Source organism: Neophocaena asiaeorientalis, unplaced genomic scaffold (genome assembly GCF_003031525.2).
Source record: "Neophocaena asiaeorientalis asiaeorientalis breed wild unplaced genomic scaffold, Neophocaena_asiaeorientalis_V1.1 scaffold100, whole genome shotgun sequence".
NCBI classification, from domain to species: Eukaryota; Metazoa; Chordata; class Mammalia; order Artiodactyla; family Phocoenidae; genus Neophocaena; species Neophocaena asiaeorientalis.
This window is the reverse complement of record NW_020173955.1, coordinates 1,430,835-1,455,405: the sequence shown is the minus strand read 5'-3', so window position 1 is coordinate 1,455,405 and position 24,571 is coordinate 1,430,835. Positions and strand designations below refer to the sequence as shown.

General features: G+C 39.0%; 2 protein-coding genes across 4 annotated transcripts in view; one reads left to right on the top strand and one right to left on the bottom strand.

Annotated features, from left to right (window-relative positions):
* Positions 1 to 24,571, bottom strand: part of WDPCP (WD repeat containing planar cell polarity effector) — a 350,773-nt gene that overhangs the window by 245,562 nt on the left and 80,640 nt on the right. The window contains exon 1 of one of the 3 annotated variants that reach the window (XM_024752966.1): positions 93 to 473. The exons of the other annotated variants lie outside the window; for them this stretch is intronic. The gene's annotated coding sequence lies outside the window, so the exon portion shown is untranslated. Of the gene's footprint in view, positions 1 to 92; positions 474 to 24,571 lie in introns of those variants that run through there. 3 annotated transcript variants of the gene reach the window in all.
* MDH1 (malate dehydrogenase 1) lies at positions 464 to 23,033 on the top strand. The gene is made up of 9 exons (XM_024752969.1): positions 464 to 925; positions 5,895 to 5,993; positions 6,824 to 6,920; positions 9,352 to 9,527; positions 11,385 to 11,507; positions 19,703 to 19,879; positions 20,342 to 20,455; positions 21,853 to 21,942; positions 22,697 to 23,033. The coding sequence occupies exons 1-9, from the start codon at positions 923 to 925 to the stop codon at positions 22,820 to 22,822; spliced, it is 1,005 nt and encodes a 334-aa protein (XP_024608737.1). The 5' UTR covers positions 464 to 922; the 3' UTR covers positions 22,823 to 23,033.

The window sequence follows — 24,571 nt, the reverse complement described above, 5'->3', positions numbered from 1 at the left end:
AGCACCTGGGTCGATAAACGCAACGCGAGACGGCGCACAACCGCACACCGGACCCTAAGGTTGAAAGACCCTAGCCTCGGGCGGGGACTCACCTGCCTCCGGAGTGAGGAAGATGTGCGGCCCCCGGCCGTCTCTGAGGGTGCTTCCCTGCAAACCCCTCACCGCGTCACTGGACACTACCGGGGCGGTGAAGAAGGACACGTGAAGACGCTGCGCGTTCGCTCGGTCGCCTAGGTGTCTGAGCTGCAGCGCCACGGATCCCTCAGGTACTCCTCAGCGGCCCGTGCGTGCGTGCGCTCTCCCACCTCGTCGCTTAGCAACCTGCGAAGCCGTCCAGTCTTCTCTACACTTCAATTCCTCCCGCCCCCGCAGACTGTGAAGAGTTTTAAAAAAGATTTTGTTTCCGGGTCGAACCGGCTTTACGCAGCGGAAGGTCTCTTTACCTCCCACGTTTACCCTTGAGGGGAGGATAAAGTCTTAGCAGCTTACGGGACAGCGCTGGAGCTAAGGGCTCTGTCTCTCCACCCTCGAGTTACACAGGCCTCCCCTCTCGCCAATTGCTAGGCGCCATCCGGCAGGTCCTTTTTTCCTAAGCCCAAATCCTCCGCTCGTCGCCGTCCTCCAATCACAGCGGCCCGCCCTCGGGAACTACTTTGCAATCGACGAAGAGCGCAAGGAGCAGGGCGTGAGAAGACCATCTGACCTCGGGAAGTGTAGTTCAACAGTCGAAGGAAATGCGTTGGAGATTGCGCCAGAATTAGGGCTGCTTAAACTACAGTTCCCAGAGGGCTCCGCAGCCGGGAGCCGAGCCTTTTCTTTCTAACATCACTCGCCTTTTCCGAGTCGGTTCCACGGTAGAGGTGACCGGACTCTCTGAAGCTCATTTTGCAGGTGCAGAAAAGTGTCCGCGCAGTTTCCAGTCATGGTGAGTGTGGGCCTTTGCATGCTGCCCACCTCCGACCTTCGCGCCCGTGTGTGGAGTTTCTTGCGTTTTAAGGACTGTTGGGGGAAGGCTGTGCAAGGGATTGTCCTTCGCGCCCTTTGGAAAGCCCCGACTCATCTTCTGGGGACTGTCGCAGGGACCCAGTAATTGGGAAGGGGTTGATCTACAGCTGGGGGTTCTTAGAAGGACTTTAGAGACATCTCTGTCCTTGGAGAGGCGCGATCTCAGTCCTTCTGCATGTTGGGGGTACAGAATACGAAGCTGCGGATTTTCTCCAAAGCACGGTATAGGGGTTTGAAAAGGACGATAAGGTTTGAAATGAGAGGGGGTGTTGGACCCTAAGCTCTTTTTCTCCTCTTAAGCCCACAGTGTTTTTAAGGGCTTTTGTCACAAAGCCCTTGAAAGCACAAGGCCCTCACTGCAAAGGTAGTGCTTACCAGATGCTCGGGATTGCGATCTACGTTTTCGGGAGAAGTGTTTCCGCCATATCTAATTTCACGAAATGTTATTTAAAACCTGTTCATTGATCTCCTTTCGTCGTACCTGGACATGTTGCAGTGACGGTGCCCCTATGCAAATAATTAGTACATTTTTTTTTACTGATCTGTGTGTTAGGAATTCTAGAACCACTACTTTTAAATGTTACACAATAAAACCATCGTGTCATGAAGCTTTGGATACCAAGATATGGATATCTTGTCTCTGCTGAAAGGGAGAGAAGGGAGGTTGGTGAGGGTACTGACGTAGGAATAATCAGCATGCTGTTTGAAGGTGACATTTGACATCAAACTGAGAGAAATTGCTTCAGTACTGTATTTGTAGTTGAAACTGTTTTTCCTCTGTTATTTCAAAATACTAAAATGAGTGGGGAATGTGGGAAAATATTTGAAGGAATTGGAACATTTCCAGAACCTGAAAAGACGTGTTTTCAGGGCAAGGGGATTACTTCTTCCACTTTCATAAGGGAGCCAGTGGGGACAGCTTCTAATTCTCAGTAAGTGTTAAACCTAGGTTTCCTACTTATTTTGTCAGATAACATAATTAGTCATTTAAATGATGGTTTCAGTGGTTTCTGACCTAGTAATCTTAGCAAGAAAGCAGAGGTACTTATTATCAGAGAACCTCAGACTTAATAATTTTAAAACTGGATGTAACCTTTTAAAAAAAAATCTTGACCATCTTAAAATTGAGTTTATTGAAACCGAAAAAGAATGTGATTTGCTCAAGGTCATACAACAGTTTGCCCCCAAGGATCTCGCATACTTTCCATTTTACCATATTGTATCATTCAGACACATATCAAGTCATTCTGAAAATTTATTTTTAGTTGCTGAGGTTCTGGATGAAGATACAAGCTCATACTGCAAATACAAACTAAACTATGTATCAGCATTTATATTACTTGATGGTTTTACAATGAGAATATTGTAATTCTAGAATTGGAAGGGAATTTGGAAATTATTTCTTCTAATCTTAAAACATAACCTGGTGAGGTCAAATGATTGTCCCAAGGTCACAGAAAGCTCCTGGGCCCCCATTCTTGCTTTGTTTTTCTACACCGTATATCAAGCCAGGCCTCACCCCAGGAAGGTCACTCCAGCACCAAATAATGTCCATGAGGAAGAACCCTCCTGCCATTTTGCTGAAACTGATGGCAAATTCTCACATGACTCAGTCTCCTTGCCTCCTCAGGAGAGTGTGTGAACAATCACTGAGTTAGAAAAGAACCATCTTTTGTAAGCTATTAAAATCAGGTTTTTTTCAAGGAGTCAATTCTTTCCTTGTGTCCATAGGGAATGACAAGCAAGAATAAACTGTATGAAGGAATCTGAATACTGTTTGTCTTTTATATTACAGAAATATATATAAATGAGAAAGTAAAAAAGGAACACATGGGTCTTTCTGTAGAATAACAGAAGGAACACTTAAATTCAAGCTTTACAACTGAGACTTGAACACATGCCCAAGACAGAGCCTGCATCTGCACGAAGGTCATTAGTGCCCTGCCAAGAGCAAAGACGTTCCTTCCTTGGATCTTGGCAGACTGCCCAGATATCTAAGCAAAGAATAGTAACCTATCTTCACACTGTAACATTGTGAAAATGTCAGTGGGAATCTCCCACCCTCCTGCTTTTCTACTGCAACGTTGCAAAGAGCAGACAGAACCAAATAGGCACTTCTTTCCTGTTTCATCACCAGACATTTCAGACACTGGGCTTCATACTACTCTTAACAAGATGGAATCACCTACCTGTGAAAATAATTTGCTCAGTGATAGAGAAGAAGGAAACTGCTCAGGTGGAATTTGTGCCTGTTATTAGTTGCCCACAACCCCTTCACTAGGGACTGTGGTACTTGGAACCCATTTTTTTAGTAGCTAAAATAAATGCCTAAAATTGACTATTCTTTTCTAACCATCTACCTGACTTTCTGGGAGGTTAAGCTTTACAGATAGTAATGTTTACTTTTCCCCTCATTGCTTATCCTAGCTTGCTTTCATTGAAGTAGCATGTGTTTATGCTTTTCTTAACTCTAACTTTCCTTCATTCAACAAATCCTTGCTGAATGCTATATGGGAGTGCAAATTTGAGTCAGAGGCAGACTGTTCTCCCGGAAGTTTCACAGTCTAGTGGAGAGTAACAGCCTCAGGCTACAAGAGTCCTTAGAGGAAAAACCTGAGACCTATAATTATAGTGCTTGCTACTTACTGTTCTTACTGTTTTGTATGTTAACTCTCTCAATCCTTATGACTACCTTATTTGTCAGGTAGCTGCTATTATTATCTCCATTTTACTATGGAGAAACAATACAGTAACTTGCCTAAGAACATACAGCTGAGTTGAGGAATCAGGATTTGAACCAGAAAGTGTGGCTCTAGAGGCCATCTCTTTAACTGTCACACTCTACTGCCTCTCTAGCCCCCTGTTTTAAAAAAATTGGCTTATCCTCTTGTTTCTTGCATATGGTTCACTAATGGAGTCTCTGGCCTAAAATAGTACAAGTTATGTAATAAAAGAAGACTTTCATTAGAACTACTGACATAAATAATTTTGCTAACCATAGCTGGAACTATTGTCATTATTTCCAGCCTTCTCAATGCAAGTATATATGAATAAAATAATTTTTTAAAGCATGTTGGGTTTGCTTCCAAACAATTCTTTTACATTTCCAAGGTTTTGATAGTAATTTTACAAGATCCAGCAAATATTTGAGCTTTAGCAAATGTTTGAGCTCTAACTACATGCCAGGCATTGTTCTAGGCAGCTGGGATACAACAGTAAATAAAGTAGACAAAGCCCCTGTCCTTAAAGAGCTTGCATTCTAAAGAGGGAGGGGGAATCATTTCTTCCTCTATTTCTTTTTCCTCACCTGCTATACTTCAAGGAAAGAGGGGAAAATGACAGAATTTAAAACATGTAAAGACCATGTGATAGAAAATAAATATATACAATAACAGTGCTCTTTATAAAACCTGAAGTCTATTTGGGAACATAAATATGTATTGTATTAAAATTGGATTATTGGGGGAATTATCGTATTTTGTATATTTAGAGATATTAAAGCATAAGGGGAAGTTGGTGAAGAGTATGGACAAGAGACCCAGAAGGTCAGGAAGAAACTCCATAGTTTTTTCCCTTTTTCTCCACTCTCACCCTGGTCACCTCTCTGAAGAAGAAACACATACATAGTCTGCTGTGTTCAGATGCATTTCTCTACAACAGTTGACACTTTCCTGAGACTGTTCTTCCTCTGAATTCTATGGGTACCAGATTGCTAAGTGCTGCTGACCTCCAGAGGTTAGGGTTTGAAGGTTAGAAGGAACCTTCAGGTCATAGTCTCCTATCCTAGAAGCATGACCCCTCTCTAAGAGGGAATTCTAAATATAAAGAAATCTAATCCTCTATCCCCAGTCACTTCAGCCACTTCTCTAGTGTGGGTAACTATAGAGGTGACACAGAGTGGAAGTACATTTACCCAGTATTGTCAGAGAAAGGAACAATTCCCTTGATTGAATTTATCCATCTAATTAAACTTACCCATTAAGTTTCCAGGCATTTTTGTTCAGCTCCATTTAGTAGAAATATTTCTATCTTTTTAATTCTCTGAGCTTAATTTAACTTATTTTTAATGACTCAGGGTCATCACTTTGAATTAGTTATATATATTTTTTGTCCATATGTTCATATTTTATTCAGGGTCTATAAGATGACTTCCATCTATTATAACTAATATGTTCTTTGTACTTTTTCCCCCTCCTCTCCTTTAATATTAATTTTCCCTTAAAATCAGGTTGTTAACTGTTACCACACGTTGTTACTGTTATTTATTAATGCTAAAATTTTTTACAATCCAGATATTAACATTTTTTCATTTTTCTTTCTCCTTAAATAAATATAAGCTTATTTTTTCTTCCTCCAAGTAAAGTTGAATCACGATTAATAGTTTTGTAAAAACTTCCTGGCTCCTTCTAAATGGAAAATTTTAACCGCTATTATTCCTCTTTCTGGTGTGAAGGATTCTTTTCAGCAGAAAGGAGTGGGGAATTTGCATAAGAGGATTGGATTTGTAAGGTTCTAGTGGCCGCCAGGGTTTGTATCCTCACATAATGCACATCAACATCGTTAGGCCTATCTTAGTGGTAAAATATCCTAAAAAAGATGGTTAAGATTTTGTAAGTAAATCCAAGACAGCAGGGAGAGTTAAATAACACCACATAAATGTGCAGCCAAAGGACACATGTTCCAGAAATTGCTTAGTTGCTTTGTGCATGCTGTGTTTACTAGGACAAGTCTGGGATAAACGTCTTCTACTAAGCCAGATGCGAAGAGTCTTTAAAATTTTACATTAGCTTTTAAAGTATGTGGTTGTCTTATTATAGAGAAAATTCTGAATATCTTTAGGGTAAAATAGCATTTTTTAATAAGGTGTTAATGGGTCTCTTTCATTACAGTCTGAACCAATCCGAGTCCTTGTGACTGGAGCAGCTGGTCAAATTGCTTATTCACTGCTATACAGTATTGGAAATGGATCTGTCTTCGGTAAAGACCAGGTAGGGGCAAGTGTCTGTAAATCTTAAGTAAAAGTAAGAACATTTTCAATGAAACCCTGTATTTAGTTGCAAAGAAATGTTTAAATGGTAAAGGAATGGATAATCCCAACAAATGTATTAGGCACACGGCTATAAGTGGAATCTGGTAACTTATTTATATGCACCTCTCTGGGCATTGAAAATGCTTTGCAAATTAGAACTATTCCGCCTACTGTTAAGTTGACTTGGTGCAGCCAGCAGGTATCATAATGACAGTAATTGTTAGGGAGAGTCACGTGGGAGAGAAAGTTGCTGAATCAGCACTTTCTTGTTCATAAATGGTCTTAAGACCCAAAAGAGTTGGACAGGCACATAGGCTTCCCAGTTTGAAGCAGGCACCCCCTATTCCAGCAGGTCTGATTAATGTACACTAAAATCCTTTCATACAGTATTCATTTATCCATTCTCTTCACCCATGGATATCAAGTTCTTCCTTCATGCCAGATACTGTGCTTAGCTCTCTGTGAACTGAAATTAGATATACAGCCATCAACAACAAGAGCAAGGTGTGGCATGTCACTTCAACTTGATATTTCTTCCATGTACTCCTTTAAAATTCAGTAATGGTGATTCCTCTTACTGTGTTTAGCAAACCATTGCTGGTTTTATAGCATTCCTTTTTAAAGGACACCTGATGTTAGACACCTGACTTCCTAAAATAATTATGACTGATTAATGGGAATTATACACATATACACACCAATTAGCAAAAACTCTGTGAAAGGACTTTTTCTGTGACTAAGTGACATAACCTACACTGACAGATGCTGTCCTTGCTATTTATTTGGCAGCCTATCATTCTCGTGCTGTTGGATATTACTCCCATGATGGGTGTCCTGGATGGTGTCCTGATGGAGCTGCAAGACTGTGCCCTTCCCCTCCTGAAAGGTGAGTTGGGGAGTGGAGGAGCAAGGGATTTTATAGTATTTTATATCTTTAAAAAAACAGATTTTAGAGTTTTGTTAACGGGCCTCTCAGTTAGAAATTATTTCATAAAAAGTTTTTGTTTTTTGAACTACAACTACTTGTTAAGATATATACCAAGAATAAATAAGGGTATAAGTGTGAAATAACCTGTCTAAGATAAAAGATTATACTGTTTTCCCAACATGCCTATATGTAATTTATTTTACCAATTAAGTATAATATTGCACAAGGGTTATCCACCTGAGATTGTCCACACTGTGTTATTATTTAAATTCTATTTAAATAGTAATCGTAGTGTCCTGTAATGGAGAACTTTTTCAACTCTAAATGATGTTTTCCAGAACCATATGCTGCTTGGGGACTAGAAATTGGTTGGTCCCCATATATAGTCCCACTCCATCTGCCAGTTGTCAGGTTAAGATATAATATAAATTGTTCTAATCCTATACTACATGGTTTGAGAAAGCCTAAAGCCATGGTTTGAGAAAGACTTCTGCTAAGAGCCTTTGAGACTCAATGAACAAGTAACAAATGTAAGACAGAAATCCTAAATTTGGTTGAAAGGTCCATTAAAATATTAGGTCAGGTTGTAAACTAATTTGAATATTTTTCTTTAGCTATACCTTCATCATCTTTTTTGGGGGGAGGGAGGGTAAGGATTAATTAATAATACTCTCAAAGAGGATTGCACAAATCAAAAATGTAAACACGCCCAAGAGAAACAATGCTCAGAATTCATATATCTGTTCAATAAACATTTAGTAGAAGGGGTACTCTGCCATCTCAATCATTTGGTTGCTTAGTTATGTAAGAGAATGCATTACCCTGTCCAAGCTATTCTGCTGGCTCCCTTTCCTCACGCACTGTTTCCAAATCAACCTCCTCTGTTGCTTTTTCCATTTTTATTCCCTTCTCTACAGAGTTCTCTGCTCTCTCTAGTGGGCCCAGGTTACAGTTGGCTTGTCCTTGGTCAGCTATGAATATGATGGGAAGGGAAGGTTCAGCAGATAAGGGTGCATGGCTGGGAAGAAGATGGATATTTTTTCTCCAGCTGGTGCTCTTATGTATACCTATTTGGGGACTTACAGAAGCCTGACTGACACAAGTTCCTGGTCTAAAAATTTATCAGTGACAACACTGTATCCTGATTGCCTTAGTACCTTTGGGCTGCTATAACAAAAATACCATAGACTGAGTGGTTTATAAACAAAAGAAATTACTTCTTACAGTTCTGGAGGCGGGGAAGTCAGAAAGCAAAGAGCCAATAGATTGGGTGTCTGATGAGAGCCCAATTCCTGGTTCACAGACAACCATCTTCTCACTGTGTCCTCACATGGCAAAAGGGGTGAGGGAGCTCTCTGAGGCCTCTTCTATAAGGGCACTAATCCCAATTCATGAGGGCTCCCCCTCATGACCTAATCACTTCCCAAAGGGCCTACTTCCTAATACTATCACCCTGGGAATTAGGTTTCAACATATGAATTTTATATGGACACAAACAGTCTATAGCACATGGCCTTTTTAATACAGTCACCAAAAGAAAGCCATGATATATAGCTGACGCTTCAACAACTCAGGGCTTAGTGGTGCCAATCTTCCCTGCAGTGGGAAATCCAAGTACAATTTATAGTTGGCCCTCTGTTCACGGATCCTCTGTATCCACAGGTTCAACCAACCTCAGATTGTACAATACTATAGTATTTACTGTGGGAAAAAAATCCACATATAACTGGTCCTGCACAGTTCAAACCTGTGTTATTCAAGGGTCAACTGTATGTTCTTCAATCAAAAAGCAGGTGGTGTATTGGACTGACACTGCAGCATAGTGGTTGAAATCTGGACCAATCTTGACTTATAGCCCCACTCCTTTTTGATAGGCAGCTAATTAATCTCTTTAAGCCTCATTGTCTTCATGTGTAAAGTGTTTAAATTTGACAAAAGAAATCTCTTAGTGTTATTCCTTGCAAAAACTTCTCAATAAGCATTGTTTTAATTTGATTGATATCTTAGAATTAAAGTAATTATAACTTAAAAGTTAGGTGAATTAGTTTCTCTTTTGTGTTATCTGTGGTAATTAATGTGAATAATTAATGTTGCCTTGAAAGTTACCTTGCATCATTATAAAAGATAAAAGCTATAGAGTTTTGAAATTAAGATAATTATTGAAATAGGAAAAGCAAAACATATGTATTGACATTTCTGCTGATGTTATGGTTGTTGAATTCATATATTGCCTTTCTTTTTTTAGGCCCCTAAAACTTTGATCAATGTGATTTGTAAAAGTAAACATTTGCTACAAAGTGAAAGAGTTACTGGGTAGATTCAGTATGAAAAAGAAAACCTCAGACTTTGGCGTTTAAGTAGCTCTGCATATTTATTGCCATGTTCACAGATGTCATCGCAACAGATAAAGAAGAGATTGCCTTCAAAGACCTGGATGTGGCCATTCTTGTGGGCTCCATGCCAAGAAGGGATGGCATGGAGAGGAAAGATTTACTCAAAGCAAATGTGAAAATCTTCAAATGCCAGGGTGCAGCCTTGGACAAATATGCCAAGAAGTCAGTTAAGGTGACCAATGCAGTATTTTATTGGGTTTTTTATTATCAGCATTTGAAACTTCTGCTTTCAACATTTAAGTGAAAATGAAAGTATTTGCCTTTTTTTTTTTCCAGTTCTGTGCGATGGTCAGTAAATACAGATACAGAGTTTTGCTCCATTAGCCCTCCCTTTCTAGGTTTTGTTCATATAGTGGAAATCTGTATTCTGAGGGGCTCAAAAATATTCTGCCTATTACCATGACATGGAGATTTAATATTAGTTTGTAAACCTATAGAGAAGGCACAGAACTTTCTGGTGCCTTTTAGCTGTGTGGGACTATTTATTCAGACATTTGGATTTGTGTTTGTGATTGTGAAGGGAGATGGCTATAAGCTGTGTCTGTTCTTAGTCACAGGAGGTAGGGGCTTCTGAATGCTCACTTTTTCTCAAGTCCAGAGGAATTTCGATATGTTCGTCTCTTGAGGAGCTGAGTCAGTATGACTTCCTATTCTGTCTCTTTGTGTTCAACCTATTTATTTTGGTTTCTAAATTTGTGTTATTATTACAGTAAAGCCTCTTTTTACCAATTAAGTATCAGTTACCTAGAACTTAATTGTCATAGCAAAAGGGCTTGCTAGTTAGAGATTTTTCTGGTTTTGATACACTTCTTCCACCCAATTCTGAATTCAAAGAAAGGTAAAAGAAAATTTTATAAGGTTTTTTAATGTTGCCATTTATAATGTTCTATCTTTTATAATACTTCATAGACACCTGAATTTTTGCTTTCTGCAGACTTTATTTCAAATAGTTAACTTTTATTTTCTGTAGTCATTAACAGAAAATAATAGAAATGAGTTGGGTAGAAATCCCCAGGTCTCTTAGTAAAAAAATTACAAGGTTGCTTGGAGTTGTAGTACTGCTTGCATAGTAATTGCCTCTTAGCCAAAAGTGTCTTTCTTGGGGGAAATATACACCGACAGTGGAGTAGTTAGGGATAGCGGAGTATCATATCTACAGCTTGCTCTCAAATAGGCCAAAAGAAAAGACTAAGGGCAGTGTGTGTGTGTGTGTGTGTGTGTGTGTGCGCGCGCGCGCACGTTTGCACGTGCACAGAAAGTGAAAGAGATACGGCAAATTGGAGAATCTGGGTACAAGTAATGTGGGAGTTAGTCTTTGTAATATGCTTATAGCTTTTTTGTAAGTTTGATATAATTTCACAGTAAGTTTTTTTATCATTTTATTAAAGATTTTTAAGACTTGTAAAACATGTTCATGTATACATTCACCTATGCTGTATTGTAATTCACTGCATCCTATACCTACCCCCTCCAAAAAAAAAAGAGAAAAGTCTGAAGTGCTTTCTCCTACAGATTGATTCAATGGGTGTGAAATGGTGGGACCTGGTATTTTAGCAACTAACCCAGTTAATTCTTAGGATTAGGCAAAACTGAGAAACACTTTTCATTCATAGGGGCAAATCATTGTCCTAAAATAAATTTCTCAAGTAGAATTTCTTTCTTGGACTATTTTTATAAGGAAAACTTTTATGATTGAATAGAACTCTGAGATAGAGCCCTAGATTACTAGTTTTTTATGGCAACTAGATAAATGCTGTCTCTGTTTTGGCAGAAAACAAAATGACTTGTGTACATAACGGTGGTTTTAGTAAATGTTTTTAGTAGTCTCACCAAATACTAACAAGGGGAAAAAGTTATTAGAACAGAGGATAGAAAGCTACTAGAAACTAGAAACTGCAATAATAACTATACATATTTAGCTTACACAAACTTGGTACGAAGGCTATATGTTACATGTCAGTCATATTCTAAGTTGGTTTAGTTAATCAGTTATGGTCTGTAGCTCTGCTGTGCCTCGCCTACATCCTAGGTTATCGTGGTGGGAAACCCGGCCAATACCAACTGCCTGACTGCCTCCAAGTCGGCACCGTCCATCCCCAAGGAGAACTTCAGTTGCTTGACTCGTTTGGATCACAACCGAGCTAAAGCTCAGGTAAGAAAGATGCCTTTTCAAATCTTATGAATGTTCAACTTTAAACCCTTTTTCTCTCACTTTTAAAGTAGCTGAATCATAGTTTGTGCTTTTCTCTTGTTTTGTTTTAGTAGGAAGCTATTCTAATTTTTTAGGACATCTTTAAATCTCTCTCTTAAAGCAGCTGAACTTTGTACTTAATTTTCTCAACTATATTTCATTTCCTAACTTTAATTACATATCATTGCTAATGTCCTCTTAGTACAGTGGTTAAAAATTAGTCATAAGCATAGATAATTCATATGACGGCACACAAATTATTTTTGTCAGATGTATAGGAGATTATAATAGAAAAACTTGAGCTTTGTGTATTATATGTGGTTCTGCTTTTTTCCCTACTGCTAAGCATTCGAGCTTGATTTTATATTTAATTTCATTTTCATTTTTATATCCTCATACTCTACATGTTTCCATAAAATTTCTTAGTTTTCACTACTTAGTAGCTAAATTTCAATTGTTATCCAGTTTCCTCATCCCTTGGAGCCTTAGATAAATATGCTAAGCAGTCAGTGACCAGGGTATTAACAATAGCTTTTTTTTAATTAGAGGCCATGCCACTCATCTGTGCTAGTTTCCTAGGCTTTCTCAGATCTAGACAATGCAAGTGCCCTTAGATGTCATGACAAAGTTCTAGTTCTTGGACATAACCTCTTTCCTTTTCCCTAGCGCCTTTCTGGCCATCCTCCTTATCCATAGCTCATCTGCTAGATAGGTCTATGAATTTAGTTCTTTTTCTTCTAGAGAAGACAACATTATTGAGTTTCAAGAAAACTATTTTTACCAAATGATGGTGTGAGGTCTAAGTTGAAAAACTGTTACCAGATTCAGTGGGTCCATCACTTGGGGTGCATCGCCAATGAACATACCAAGTACTTTCAGTCAAAGCAGAAGTGTTTATTCCTTGTGACAAGTAAGGAAACAGGTAGATAGCTCTCAAAGCACTGTCTTTCCAAATAGCCAGATCAGGGACATTTTAAGCTAAGGGTACATGTATATTCATGAAAGGGTGAGTGTAATCTTCAATGTAAAGGTGGAGTTCTAGATGCACTTGTGCCGTACAACAACATGCTCAAACATACATGCCTTGCATGTTCAAAAATGGCAGAAATTCCAGCCCTTGGGGTGGAGATTTTAGCATTAAAATGAGGCAAAGGTCACCCTAGGTTGACAAAATCCAGGTGCCTAGTTGAGTGAAATCACAGCGGTCAGCAAAGGCTCATTCCTTAGGCTCCAGTTAATCTGGTGCCTGAGTGCTTGAGGGGTTTTGGACACTGCAAAACAGCTCAAGAATGTGTATCAGGCTGATCTTTACCTTCCAAATAGGACAGAACAGGGAGTCTTTATGACTGATTTGTTATCTTTGCTGTGGTTACTTCTCATGCCTAATAACAGTTGTTTGTTCTTGCATTCTTTGTTCTTTCTAAAATCATTAATTACTGAGACCTATTCTTTGTTTCCACATTGAAGACCTAGGAGGTCCTAGTTCACCTTTCTCCCAATCTCCTTAGAACAGAAGGGTTCTGAAATTCACACTCTATTTCTTAACCTAAGCTTGTCTAGTGCATGTTACAGTTTCTCTTATTGCCCAGTATTCTACTCCTGCAAGACATGACATCCTCTAGTTTAACCCCATACCTTCCTTATTACTGTCTAGCTAACAAAACCACTGCTTTAAACTAAGAGCTTTTAGCTCTGGAGGGCCCAGTGAAGGAGAAAAGTATTTACATTTAAGTTTCTACACTAAGCTGAATGCTTTATATCTGACTTGTCATTTACTTCTCATAGTAGCCATATGAGATATGTTATTATTACTGTTTTACAGATAAGAAATGTGAAGCCCAGAAAGGTCAGGGAACCTGCTCAAAGTCACACAGCTAGTAAATGTTGGAGTCAGTAAAAGGGTCTGCCTGACTCCAGACCCTCATGTGTGTTCTTACAAAATGGGATCAAGTGACCTAATCCATTCACTAGCTCTGTGACCCTGAGAAAGTATATTCAAGCTATAAAATGGGATAATAATTGAATCTACCTCAGATGGTAGTTATGTGAACTAACTGAGATAAGATCTATGTTAAGACCTTATCCTGGTGCCTGTCACATAGTAAAAACTCAGTAAAGGTTGGCTGCTCTAGTTACTATTGATAATGATGATGATGATTAAGAGGTTTGAGAAGAGTCACACCTCAGAAATCTCTCAGTTAATTTATAAGGTCTTTGGATAACAAGCTTAAATTGCAAATATTTCCTGAGAGGCTTTGGGCTGTGAGCTGTGTCTTTTTCCTCGTTATTTAGCCAGTGTCTAGGGGCTGGGAAGAAATGGGAGTTTGTTTGAATGCCTGGAGGCAGGAGATTGGGATACTGTAGAACAGTTATGAAGGAAAAGATCATCATAGTTGTTGCATCTGTGGACTCTGGATTACCAGATGGCAATTCACTTAGTTACAACAGGAAAAAAGAGGTAAAATGATGACACCGACAAATTTCCATTTTTGCTGTTTGACCTGAGGCCTTGGTGGAGGCAGGCATTGGAAAATTCTGCTTCCAGAAGTACAGCTAAATAATACTTTGTCCCAGTGCCTGCAGCAGTTTTCCTTGCGGGGTGAAAGTCTGAGTGAGGAAAGAAGGAGCCATCTCATCGTACTTTGACTTTGGCACGTGTTCCAGCATGCCAGTCTGGTACAGTGAATGCTGTTAGAAGTTTCCTCCTCCTATAGAGGCTATTAATCCAATGAGAAAAGTAACAAACCCAAAGATTAATTTTTCTTACATGAATGGATACTGGTCTTACATAATTTATTTTGGAAATCAGAGCTCCTAGCTACCTAGTGACTGTTTATCACCTGCAGAAATCCCCTGTGTATTTGCAGACCAGAGCTACGTATGTTGTCTGCTGACCAGGTAATTTGGCAATGAAACCAGTTTGGTGGTATCAGAGATAAGAAAATTACTAGAGCTGGAGAATGAATCAAAAACTGTTTAACAGATCTGTGTGACAGACGTGAAAGTGTCTGAAGGAGCAAAGAACTGCTAGCCTGGGTACATGGTAGTTTAGACTAGCTCTGACATGCATGATATTCTCAGAAACTCTGGGTGCAGAGTACTGGCCTTTGCTATCCAGACAGAAGTGGATTAGCTCAGGAGATCCAAAGAATAAGAGGACGTGGCCAATAGGACACAAGAAGTAAGGGGAGCCTCCTGTAGGGAGGATAGGCCTGCAGGCAGTTTGTCCTTACCCTACTTTGGAGCAGCTGAAACTGACATTCAGCAGAGTTATGGTTTCTAAGTTTTTGATTATATACATCTTGGCTCACTTACCCCAGTATAAATATTCCTTTTTCTCAATGATGCCAGCTAAATATAAGTGAGGACAGTTCTTTGCAAGTCCTTTCAGGTCATGGCACACACAGAAAATGGTACTCATTGCACAGCACACCACTCTACCGCAACCACTAAGCAGATCAGTAGCTGGGTACCCCAGAAACCAACCATCCAAATAATTTGTGAAGACTGATATGGTAGTTAATAGTCCTAATACTTGCAGAACTCTAAATGAAGCAGGGTTTAGATCAGAAGTGATTTTAAATGTCAGGAACAAAGAATTTTAAGTTATTTTTTAAATCTATTTGAGGACTTAAGAAATGAGTCTCGACTTATTTTAAGGGTCAGTGAAAGTAAGCACAACTTGCTTCTTACTTGACTGAATAAATTACCATGAAGATGAGTCAAGGCATTGCAAACATTTTAGGTAATGGCTTTTTTAATCTTCATTCCTTTTGGTTGGTTGGTTGTCATTTTATTTTTTACTCTTTAATTTGGAATAATTATAGACTTAGAAGAAGTTGCAGAAATAGTACAGAGAATCCCATGTATCCATCACCCACTTCCCCCAGTGGTGACATCTTACATAACTATAGAGAATTATGAAAACTAGGAAATTGACTAAACTACACACAACACTGTTAACTAGCTTTACTCAGATTTCTGCAGTTTTTGTGTCGTTATGGATGATCCTATGACATTTAATCATATATATAGATTACTATAACCACCATAGTTTCAAGAAACAGAACTGTACCATCACCCACAAAAGAAGTCCTATTCATGTTGCCTCTTTATAGTTACACACTCCCTCTCCTTTCCTAAACTCTGACAACCATTTGTCTGTTCTCCAACGCTGTACTTTGGTCATTTCGAGAATGTTTTAAAAATAGAATTGTGCAGTAAGTAACCGTTTGACACTGTGGGTTTTTTTTTTTCCACTGAGTTTAATGCCTTTAATATCCATCCAAGTTGTTACATGTATCAGTAGTTCATTCCTTTTTATTGTTATTCCATTTATTTATTTAATTGTATGAATGTACCACAGTTGGTGTTGGAGGACAGAGGGAACAAAAAGTGCCCACCAAACTGAGAAGGTATTTTTGAGACCTTAAAATGAGGCAGGCAGCTTCATATAACCAATGGATCAGTTTATTATAGAGTGACTTACTCATAGGGTGGGATCAGGATCAGGTGGACAGTGATCCAGAAGCATTTGCAGCTGCACTTCATACCGCAGAGGGACCACGGGAACGATTCTATAGGGTATGGGGGTTGGTGCTTTGAAACAGGACATGCATTTCTAAGTTAAGATTTATGAATGGATAACTAGCCTCATGGGCGCCAGGAATATGTCAAGAAAGGTTTTCATCATTGTTTGGGGACCAGCAGAGCATAGAGGCTACCTGGTCCTAATGTTTATTGAACAGTATCTATTAACTACAAAGCCCTTGATGTGATTCACTTCACAGGTCAGTTTTAAAGGGTAGAAGAAACTGTAAGGGCCTGAGATGGCGTCAATTATGCTAATAGTCATACTTTGTTTAACCATTCTTGAAGGACTTTTGAGCTGTTTCCAGTTTGGAGCTATTGGTATCCTTGTTTTTAAAATTTCTTTAAAATATCAGAGTGTATTCCCTTTGCTGTATGGTGAATACACAACCAGAGCTTTGATGCAGTGCTGCTGTTATTTATGTGTGCAAAAGCTGTGGATTCTGGTACAACTATTTTTTTCTCTCATTCTTACTTTAACATAAAGGAAAGAAAAGTCACTCACGATGTCACCCTAATACATCAGCTTTTTAAAATTTTTTTCCGAAACCTTCTCTTCTAGATCATTATAAATTCTGCTATCTAATTAGGAACAAATTACAGGCATACATTAGAGATATTGTGGGCTTGGTTCCAGACTACTGCAATAAAGCAAATATCAGAATAAAGCAAGTCAATGAATTTTTTGGTTTCCCAGTGCATATAAAAGTTGTATTTGTACTGTAGTCTATTAAGTATGCAATAGCATTATGTCTAAAAAATATATACATACCTTAATTTTAAAAGGCTTTATTGCTGAAAGAAAAACAAATGCTAACCATCATCTGAGCCTTCAGCAAGTCCTGATCATTTTGCTGACGGGGGGCGGGGTGGGGGGCGGACTTGCCTCCATGGTGATGCTGTTGACTGATGAGGATGGTGGTTGCTGAAGGCTGGGGTGCCTGTGGCAATTTCTTAAAATAAGACCACAGTGAAGTTCACCATATTGATTGACTCTTTCTTTCACAAATGATTTCTCTGTAGCATACAATGCTGTGTGATAGCATCTTACCCAGAGTAGAACTAATTTCAAAATTGGGAGTTAAACCTCTCAAACCCTGCCACTGCTTTATCAACTAAGTTTATATACTATTCTAAATCCTTTCTTGTCATTTCAACAATCTTCACGGCATCTTCACTGGGAGCAGTTTCCATCTTTAGAAACTACTTTCTTCACTCATCGTAAGAAGCAACTCCTCATGCATTAAAGTTTTATCATGAGATTGCAGCAATTCAGTCCCATATTCAAGCTCCGCTTCTAGTTCTAGTTCTCTTGCTATTTCCACCATATCTGCAGTTACTTCTTCCAATGAATGTTGGCAGTTTGCCCTCTTCCCAGGAATCACAGATGTTCTTAATGGCATCTCAAATGATGAATCCTTTCCAGAAGGTTTTCAATTGACTTTGCCCAGATCCGTAAGAGGAATCACTATCTCTGGAAGCTATAGCTTTATGCAATGTACTTCGTAAATCATAAGACTTGAAAGTCAAAATGAGTCCTTGGTCCATGGGCTGAAGAATGGATGTGTTAGCAGGCACATTATCCACCAGAGCTCTTGGTGACCAGGTGCATGGTCGATAAGCAGTAATATTTTGAAGGGAATCTTTGTTTCTGAGCACTGGGTTTCAACAGTGAATATTTCAACAGGTTTAAAATATTCAGCAAACCACATTGTCAACAGATATGGTGTCCTCCAGGGTTTGTTGTGCCATTGATGGAACTCAGGCAGAGTAGATTTAGCAGAATTCTTAATGGCCCTAGAATTCTCACAATGGTAAGTGAGCCTTGGCTTCAGCTAAAAGTCACCAGCTGCATTAGCTCCTAACAAGAGAGTCAGCCTGTCCTTTGAAGCCTTGAAGCCTTGAAGCCAGGCATTGACTTCTCCCCCATAGCTCTGAAGATCCTAGATGACATCTTCTTCCAACAGAAGGCTGTTCATCTACATTGAAAATCTGTTACTTGGTGTAGCCACCTTCATTCATTATCTTAGCTAGATCTTCTGCATAACTTGCTGCAGCCTCTGTATCAGCACTTGCTGCTTCACCTTGCACTTTGATGTTGTGAAGACAGTATCTCTCCTTAAACCTCATGAACCAACCTCTGCTGGCTTCAAACTTTTCTTCTGTAGCTTCCTCACCTCTCTCAACCTTCACAGAATTGAAGGGAGTTAGAGTCTTGCTCTGGATTAGGCTTTGGCTTAAGGGAATGTTGTGGCTGGTTTGATCATTGTGGCTGGTTTGATCATCTATCTGGACCATTAAAACTTTCTCCATATCAGCAATAAGGCTGTTTCACTTTTCTTATCATTCGTGTGTTCACTGGAGTAACACTTTTTATTTCTTTTAAGAACTTTTCCTTTGCATTCACAACTTGGCTGTTTGGCCTAGCTTTCAGCTTATCTTGCTTTCAGCCTATCTTGCTTTCAGCCTATCTTGCTTTCAGCCTTCCTCACTAAACTTAATTATTTCTAGCTTTTGATTTAAAGTGAGGGATGTGCAACTCTTCCATTCATTTGAAGACTTAGAGGCCACTGTAGGGTTATTAATTGGCATAAATTTAGTATTGTTTGTGTCTCAGGGAATAGGGAGACCCAAAGGAGAGGGAGAAAGAAAGGGGAATAGCTAGACGGTGGAGCAGTCAGAACACACACAACGTTTATTGATAAGTTCACTGTTATATGTGAGCAGGGTTCATGGCACCCCAAAACAATTACAATAGTAACATCAAGGGTCATTGATCACAGATCACCATAACAAATATAATAATAATGAAAAAGTTTGAAATACTGTGAAAATTACCAGAATGTGACACAGAGACATGAAGTGAGCAAATGCTGTTGGAAAAGTGGTGCTGGTAGACTTGCTCAACACAAGGTTGCCACAAACCTTCAATTTGCAAAAACACAGTATCTGTGAAGCGCGATAAAGTGAAGCACCATAAGAGGAGGTATGCCTGTATACATCCAACTAACCATAATTTCTTTTCCTCACATTACCTTATCAAGTGATTAACAAAGTAAGCAAGCTGATTTTATTTAGATCTTTCAAAACATAACTTTAACCCTTTCTGGTACCACTGTACTATAAAACATAATTGATGTTCATGTGACTACAAGGCATGCAGGATCCTGAAGTGTTTTCTGAACCTACAGCTAGAGATTGTTACTTCTGTTACAATTTTAGTATTATATATATTTTGTATTTAAACTTTTTTTTTTTTTTTTTTTTTTTTTTTTTGCGGTACGCGGGCCTCTCACTGTTATGGCCTCTCCCGTTGCGGAGCACAGGCTCCGGACGCGCAGGCTCAGCGGCCATAGGACACGGGCCCAGCCGCTCTGTGGCATGTGGGATCTTCCCAGACCGGGGCACGAACCCGTGTCCCCTGCATCGGCAGGCGGACTCTCAACCACTGCGCCACCAGGGAAGCCCCAGAGGCTTTTTATCTTAAGGACGTTTGTCAAACGGGTCACAATTTGAAATTAAAAAAAAAAATTTGTCAGTAATATATTTGTTTTCTGTTGAACTAGATTGCTCTTAAACTTGGTGTGATTTCTGATGATGTAAAGAATGTCATCATCTGGGGAAACCATTCCTCAACTCAGTATCCAGATGTCAACCATGCCAAGGTGAAACTGCAAGGAAAGGAAGTTGGTGTTTATGAAGCTCTGAAAGATGACAGCTGGCTCAAGGGAGAATTCATCACGGTGAGAAAAATCCGGGGGCTCTCTTCACAGCCAAGCATCAAGAACTCTTGAGAGACACACCACATTACTGACCTGAGTGTGTCCCCAAGGGGTGGTGGGAGGAAACTCAAGGACAGCAGGCATTTGATGAGTGCATATTTTCTTTGGGGGTCATACTAAGGCAGTCATAATCCAATCTGATCTATTGTGTAGCAGTCAAGATTGATTGTTAAAGTGGGAAAAACTAGATACCCTCTAGTCATCCAGCTATCTTATAGAGATCTGGTTCTTTGTATGAATTGTGGTAAAGCTTTCTGTGCAGTTATATAGTTTTCACTTTTCAGGAAGACTGGTGCTTCTAAGTGAAATAGGTTAGTAAGGTCAACATGGAGTAGTTGAGTGATTTTGGAGGGGACACATTAAGCTATGGTTTCAGCCTTTCACCCCAGGAATAACACTGCTGTCTCTGCCTGCCCTACCCAGACTGTGCAGCAGCGCGGTGCTGCTGTCATCAAGGCTCGAAAACTGTCCAGTGCAATGTCTGCTGCAAAAGCCATCTGTGACCACGTCAGAGACATCTGGTTTGGAACCCCAGAGGTGAGAACTCAGTGAACTGCACAGGCCACTCTTTTATTTTTGTCCTTTAATGCTATAATGTAAAAAAAAAAAACATAGCCTTGCAGTCAGGCCAGTTAGGTTCATATTCCACCTCAGCTGCTGACTAGCTGAGTAACCTTGGGAAAGTTGCATAACCTTACTGAGCTGTTTTATCATCTTTTACATGGCATCTAACTCACAGCATTGTAAGGGTAATGAGATGAAATATGGAAAGCACCTAGCACACATGGTAGAGGTGACTTTTTTTCCTTCTTAAAACCTATATTGGGCCTAAAACTTTTAGAGGAAAACATAGGCAGAACACTCTGTGACATAAATCACAGCAAGATCCTTTTTGACCTACCTCCTAGAGAAATGGAAATAAAAACAAAAATAAACAAATTAAAAAATTTTTTGCACAGCAAAGGAAACCATAAACAAGACGAAAAGACAACCCTCAGAATGGGAGAAAATATTTGCAAAAGAAGCAACTAACAAAGGATTAACCTCCAAAATATACAAGCAGCTCATGCAGCTCAATATCAAAAAAAACAAACAACCCAATCCAAAAATGGGCAGATGACCTAACTAGACATTTCTCCAGAGAAGATATACAGATTGCCAACAAACACATGAAAGAATGCTCAACCTCACTAATCATTAGAGAAATGCAAATCAAAACTACAATGAAGTATCACCTCACACCAGTCAGAATGGCCATGATCAAAAAACCTACAAACAATAAATGCTGGAAAGGGTGTGGAGAAAAGGGAACCCTCTTGCACTGTTGGTGGGAATGTAAATTGATACAGCCACTATGGAGAACAGTATGGAGGTTCCTTAAAAAACTAAAAATAGAACTACCATACGATCCAGCAATCCCACTATTGGGCATATACCCTGAGAAAACCATAATTTAAAAAGAGTCATGTATCACAATGTTCATCGCAGCTCTATTTACAATAGCTAGGACATGGAAGCAACCTAAGTGTCCATCAACGGATGAATGGATAAAGAAGATTAGCACATATATACAATGGAATATTACTCAGCCATAAAAAGAAACAAAATTGAATTATTTGTAGTGAGGTGGATGGACCTAGAGTCTGTCATACAGAGTGAAGTAAGTCAGAAAGAGAAAAACAAATACCATATGCTAACATATATATGGAATCTAAAAAAAAAATGGTTCTGAAGAACCTAGGGGCAGGACAGGAATAAAGATGCAGACATAGAGAATGGACTTGAGGACACGGGGAGGGGGAAGCATAAGTTGGGATGAACTGAGAGAGTAACATTGACATATATACACTACCAAATGTAAAATAGATAGCTAGTGGGAAGCAGAATCCCTTAGCACCATGAGAATGTAAAACATTGTTATTTGTTATTTTCAGGGAGAGTTTGTTTCCATGGGCATCATCTCTGATGGTAACTCCTACGGTATTCCTGATGATCTGCTTTACTCATTCCCTGTTACAATCAAGGTAAGGTATTTTGGGTTATTTTCCTCTGTCCTCTACTGGGAAAGCAGTTGTGTGTTTTTATTAATAATGGTATAATTTAGTCTAGAAAGTTGTTCCTTTACTAAATTAGACATTTTTCTCAATTTTAAAATCATGTGAAGCACAACTTCAGGTCACTAAAATGTTGAAATTAATCTGGAAGGCAAGTTGCAACTCTCCCCACTAGACACATTTTGTTATTATGCTTGTAATATTGGATATCTACAAATATTCTATTACTTCTAAATGAAGCAATGGTTCTAAGTATTATAACTATACTGAAGTCAGTCTTTTTTATGTTTGCTGATTAAAGCCTCATTTAAAGATTTTTTTCTAGATTCAGTGAGTTTCAGATTCAAGTGTTGTTTTCATCAGAATTATCTGTTAATATCTGGATTTTGATTTGCTTCTTTAGAATCACACTTTAAAACATACTTCTCTAGATTAAGTTCAAACTAAGTTGTTGCTTGCTGGAACATCAATTCTAGTTTAATGATAAATCTCTTGGGACTTCCCTGGTGGTTCAGTGGTTAAGACATCACCTTCCAGTGCAGGGGGTTTGGGTTGGATCCCTGCTCGGGGAGCTAAGATCCCACATGCCTCACGACCATAAAACCAAAGCATAAGATAGGAGCAATATTGTAACAAATTCAATAAAGACTTTAAAAGTGGTCCATATCAAAAAAATCTTAAAAAAAAAATTATAAATCTCTTATTTGCAATTATTTTCAAACAGGATAAGACCTGGAAGGTTGTTGAAGGTCTCCCTATTAATGATTTCTCGCGTGAGAAGATGGATCTTACTGCAAAGGAACTGGCAGAAGAAAAAGAAACTGCGTTTGAATTTCTTGCCTCTGCCTGACTAGACAATCATTTCCGTGTTACTAAGTGTCCCAAAGCTGAAGAATCTAAATGTCGTCTTTGACTCTAGCACCAAGTAAAATAATGCTATACTTAAATTACTTGTGGAAAAACAACACTTTAAAGATTGTGTGCTTCCTGGTACAGACTTGTGACAGTTCATCATCATGCTGTTAGTGCTGCATTCTAAAATAAACATACATTCAAATGAAGATGATTCAGACTCTAATTTCTAGATAATATTTTGTTTCTATTCAGAAAACAATCTTGCATATTTCCCAGCTTGCCTAAGGGGTTATGATTTAAAAAAAAAAAAAACACAGAGAAAGTAAAGATAGAAAAGATAGAAAATGTTACAAGGTAAAACATAATTCTCTCATATTTAAATAGGAGAGGAAAATCCACCTCGTGAATCAATCTACTCCGGAATATAATTTTAAACATTACCTACATTAGGCAATTAAACACATCATATACTTTAGATCTTAATTTATGCTTTGTGGATAATTTGCTTTTAACATTAGCTGTTAAATAGGCTGCAGATAATACTCTGTTAACAGTTTAATGCCATTGATGATATTAGAATCATCATTTTCATGACAGAAGAGAGAGGTAGTTAGTCTTCCCTTGAGGTATTCCTCTATAGCAGACAAGGATTCATTTACACTCCATAACTGGTAAATGCCACTGAAATTTACGCTAGTAGGAATATTCTTAATCTAAGTGTATTACTGGAAACATGCTGTTGTTCGAGAAAACTAGCCTTTTATTTCCAAAAATCCATGAGGATGGGAGACATCTATCTTTTCATCCTTGTCGTTAACTCTGTACATAAAAGATACTCAATATCATAAATCTCTCAGGGCCTAATACAGTGTTCATGGGTGTCCAAATATGTGGCTAGGTTTGTTATTTAAAATCACCTATATTGGGGCTTCCCTGGTGGTGCAGTGGTTAAGAATCCGCCTGCCAATGCAGGGGACACAGCTTCAATCCCGGTTCGGGAAGATCCCACATGCCGCAGAGCAAGTAAGCCCATGCGCCACAACTACTGAGCCTGTGCTCTAGCGCCTGCAAGCCACAGCTACTGAGCCCACGTGCCACAACTACTGAAGCCCGTGCACCTAGAGCCCACGCTCCGCAACAAGAGAAGCCACCGTGATGAGAAGCCTGCGCACCACAATGAAGAGTAGTAGCCCCTGCTCGCCACAACTAGAGAAAGCCTGTGTGCAGGAACAAAGACCCAATGCAGCCAAAAATAAATAAATAAATGTATTTATTTTTAAAAAGTTACCTATATCATGATCTCAATATTTCATATGTAGAAAAGAAAAAAGCGAGAGAAAAATGGCTTTTAGAATTGTTAGTAGATATATAAAAATTTTCACATAGAATTTTTATAAATTTATACAAGGAAAGTACGAATGTGGCAAACACACCCTTCCGTACTCTGCATGTGACACTGGGACTGGGTCTCTGCAAACATTTCTTTACCAGCTGCTCCTTGTTAAAATCTGACCATAAAGGGTACTAGAGGGAGACTAGAAGGCTGAGGAAGAAGACATGCTCCTGCTCCTCCATGTTGTCTTTCTCTAGCATTACCTTCTCTTGACTTTATAGAGAAGCCAGAAAAGAAGAACACAAATGAGTCAAACGTATCTTTAAAACAGCAGTTAAGTGGAAGCACAAAGACAAAATTATTTCATGTGGAATTAAAGAAAATGTTACATGAAGTGTGTGAGTATAAAAG

Excerpts from the sequence above, each read along its gene's own strand:
- MDH1 (XM_024752969.1), top strand. Across the intron at positions 6,921-9,351 it reads TGCCCTTCCCCTCCTGAAAG|ATGTCATCGCAACAGATAAA; the intron begins GTGAGTTGGGGA and ends CCATGTTCACAG. Across the intron at positions 19,880-20,341 it reads TCAAGGGAGAATTCATCACG|ACTGTGCAGCAGCGCGGTGC; the intron begins GTGAGAAAAATC and ends TGCCCTACCCAG.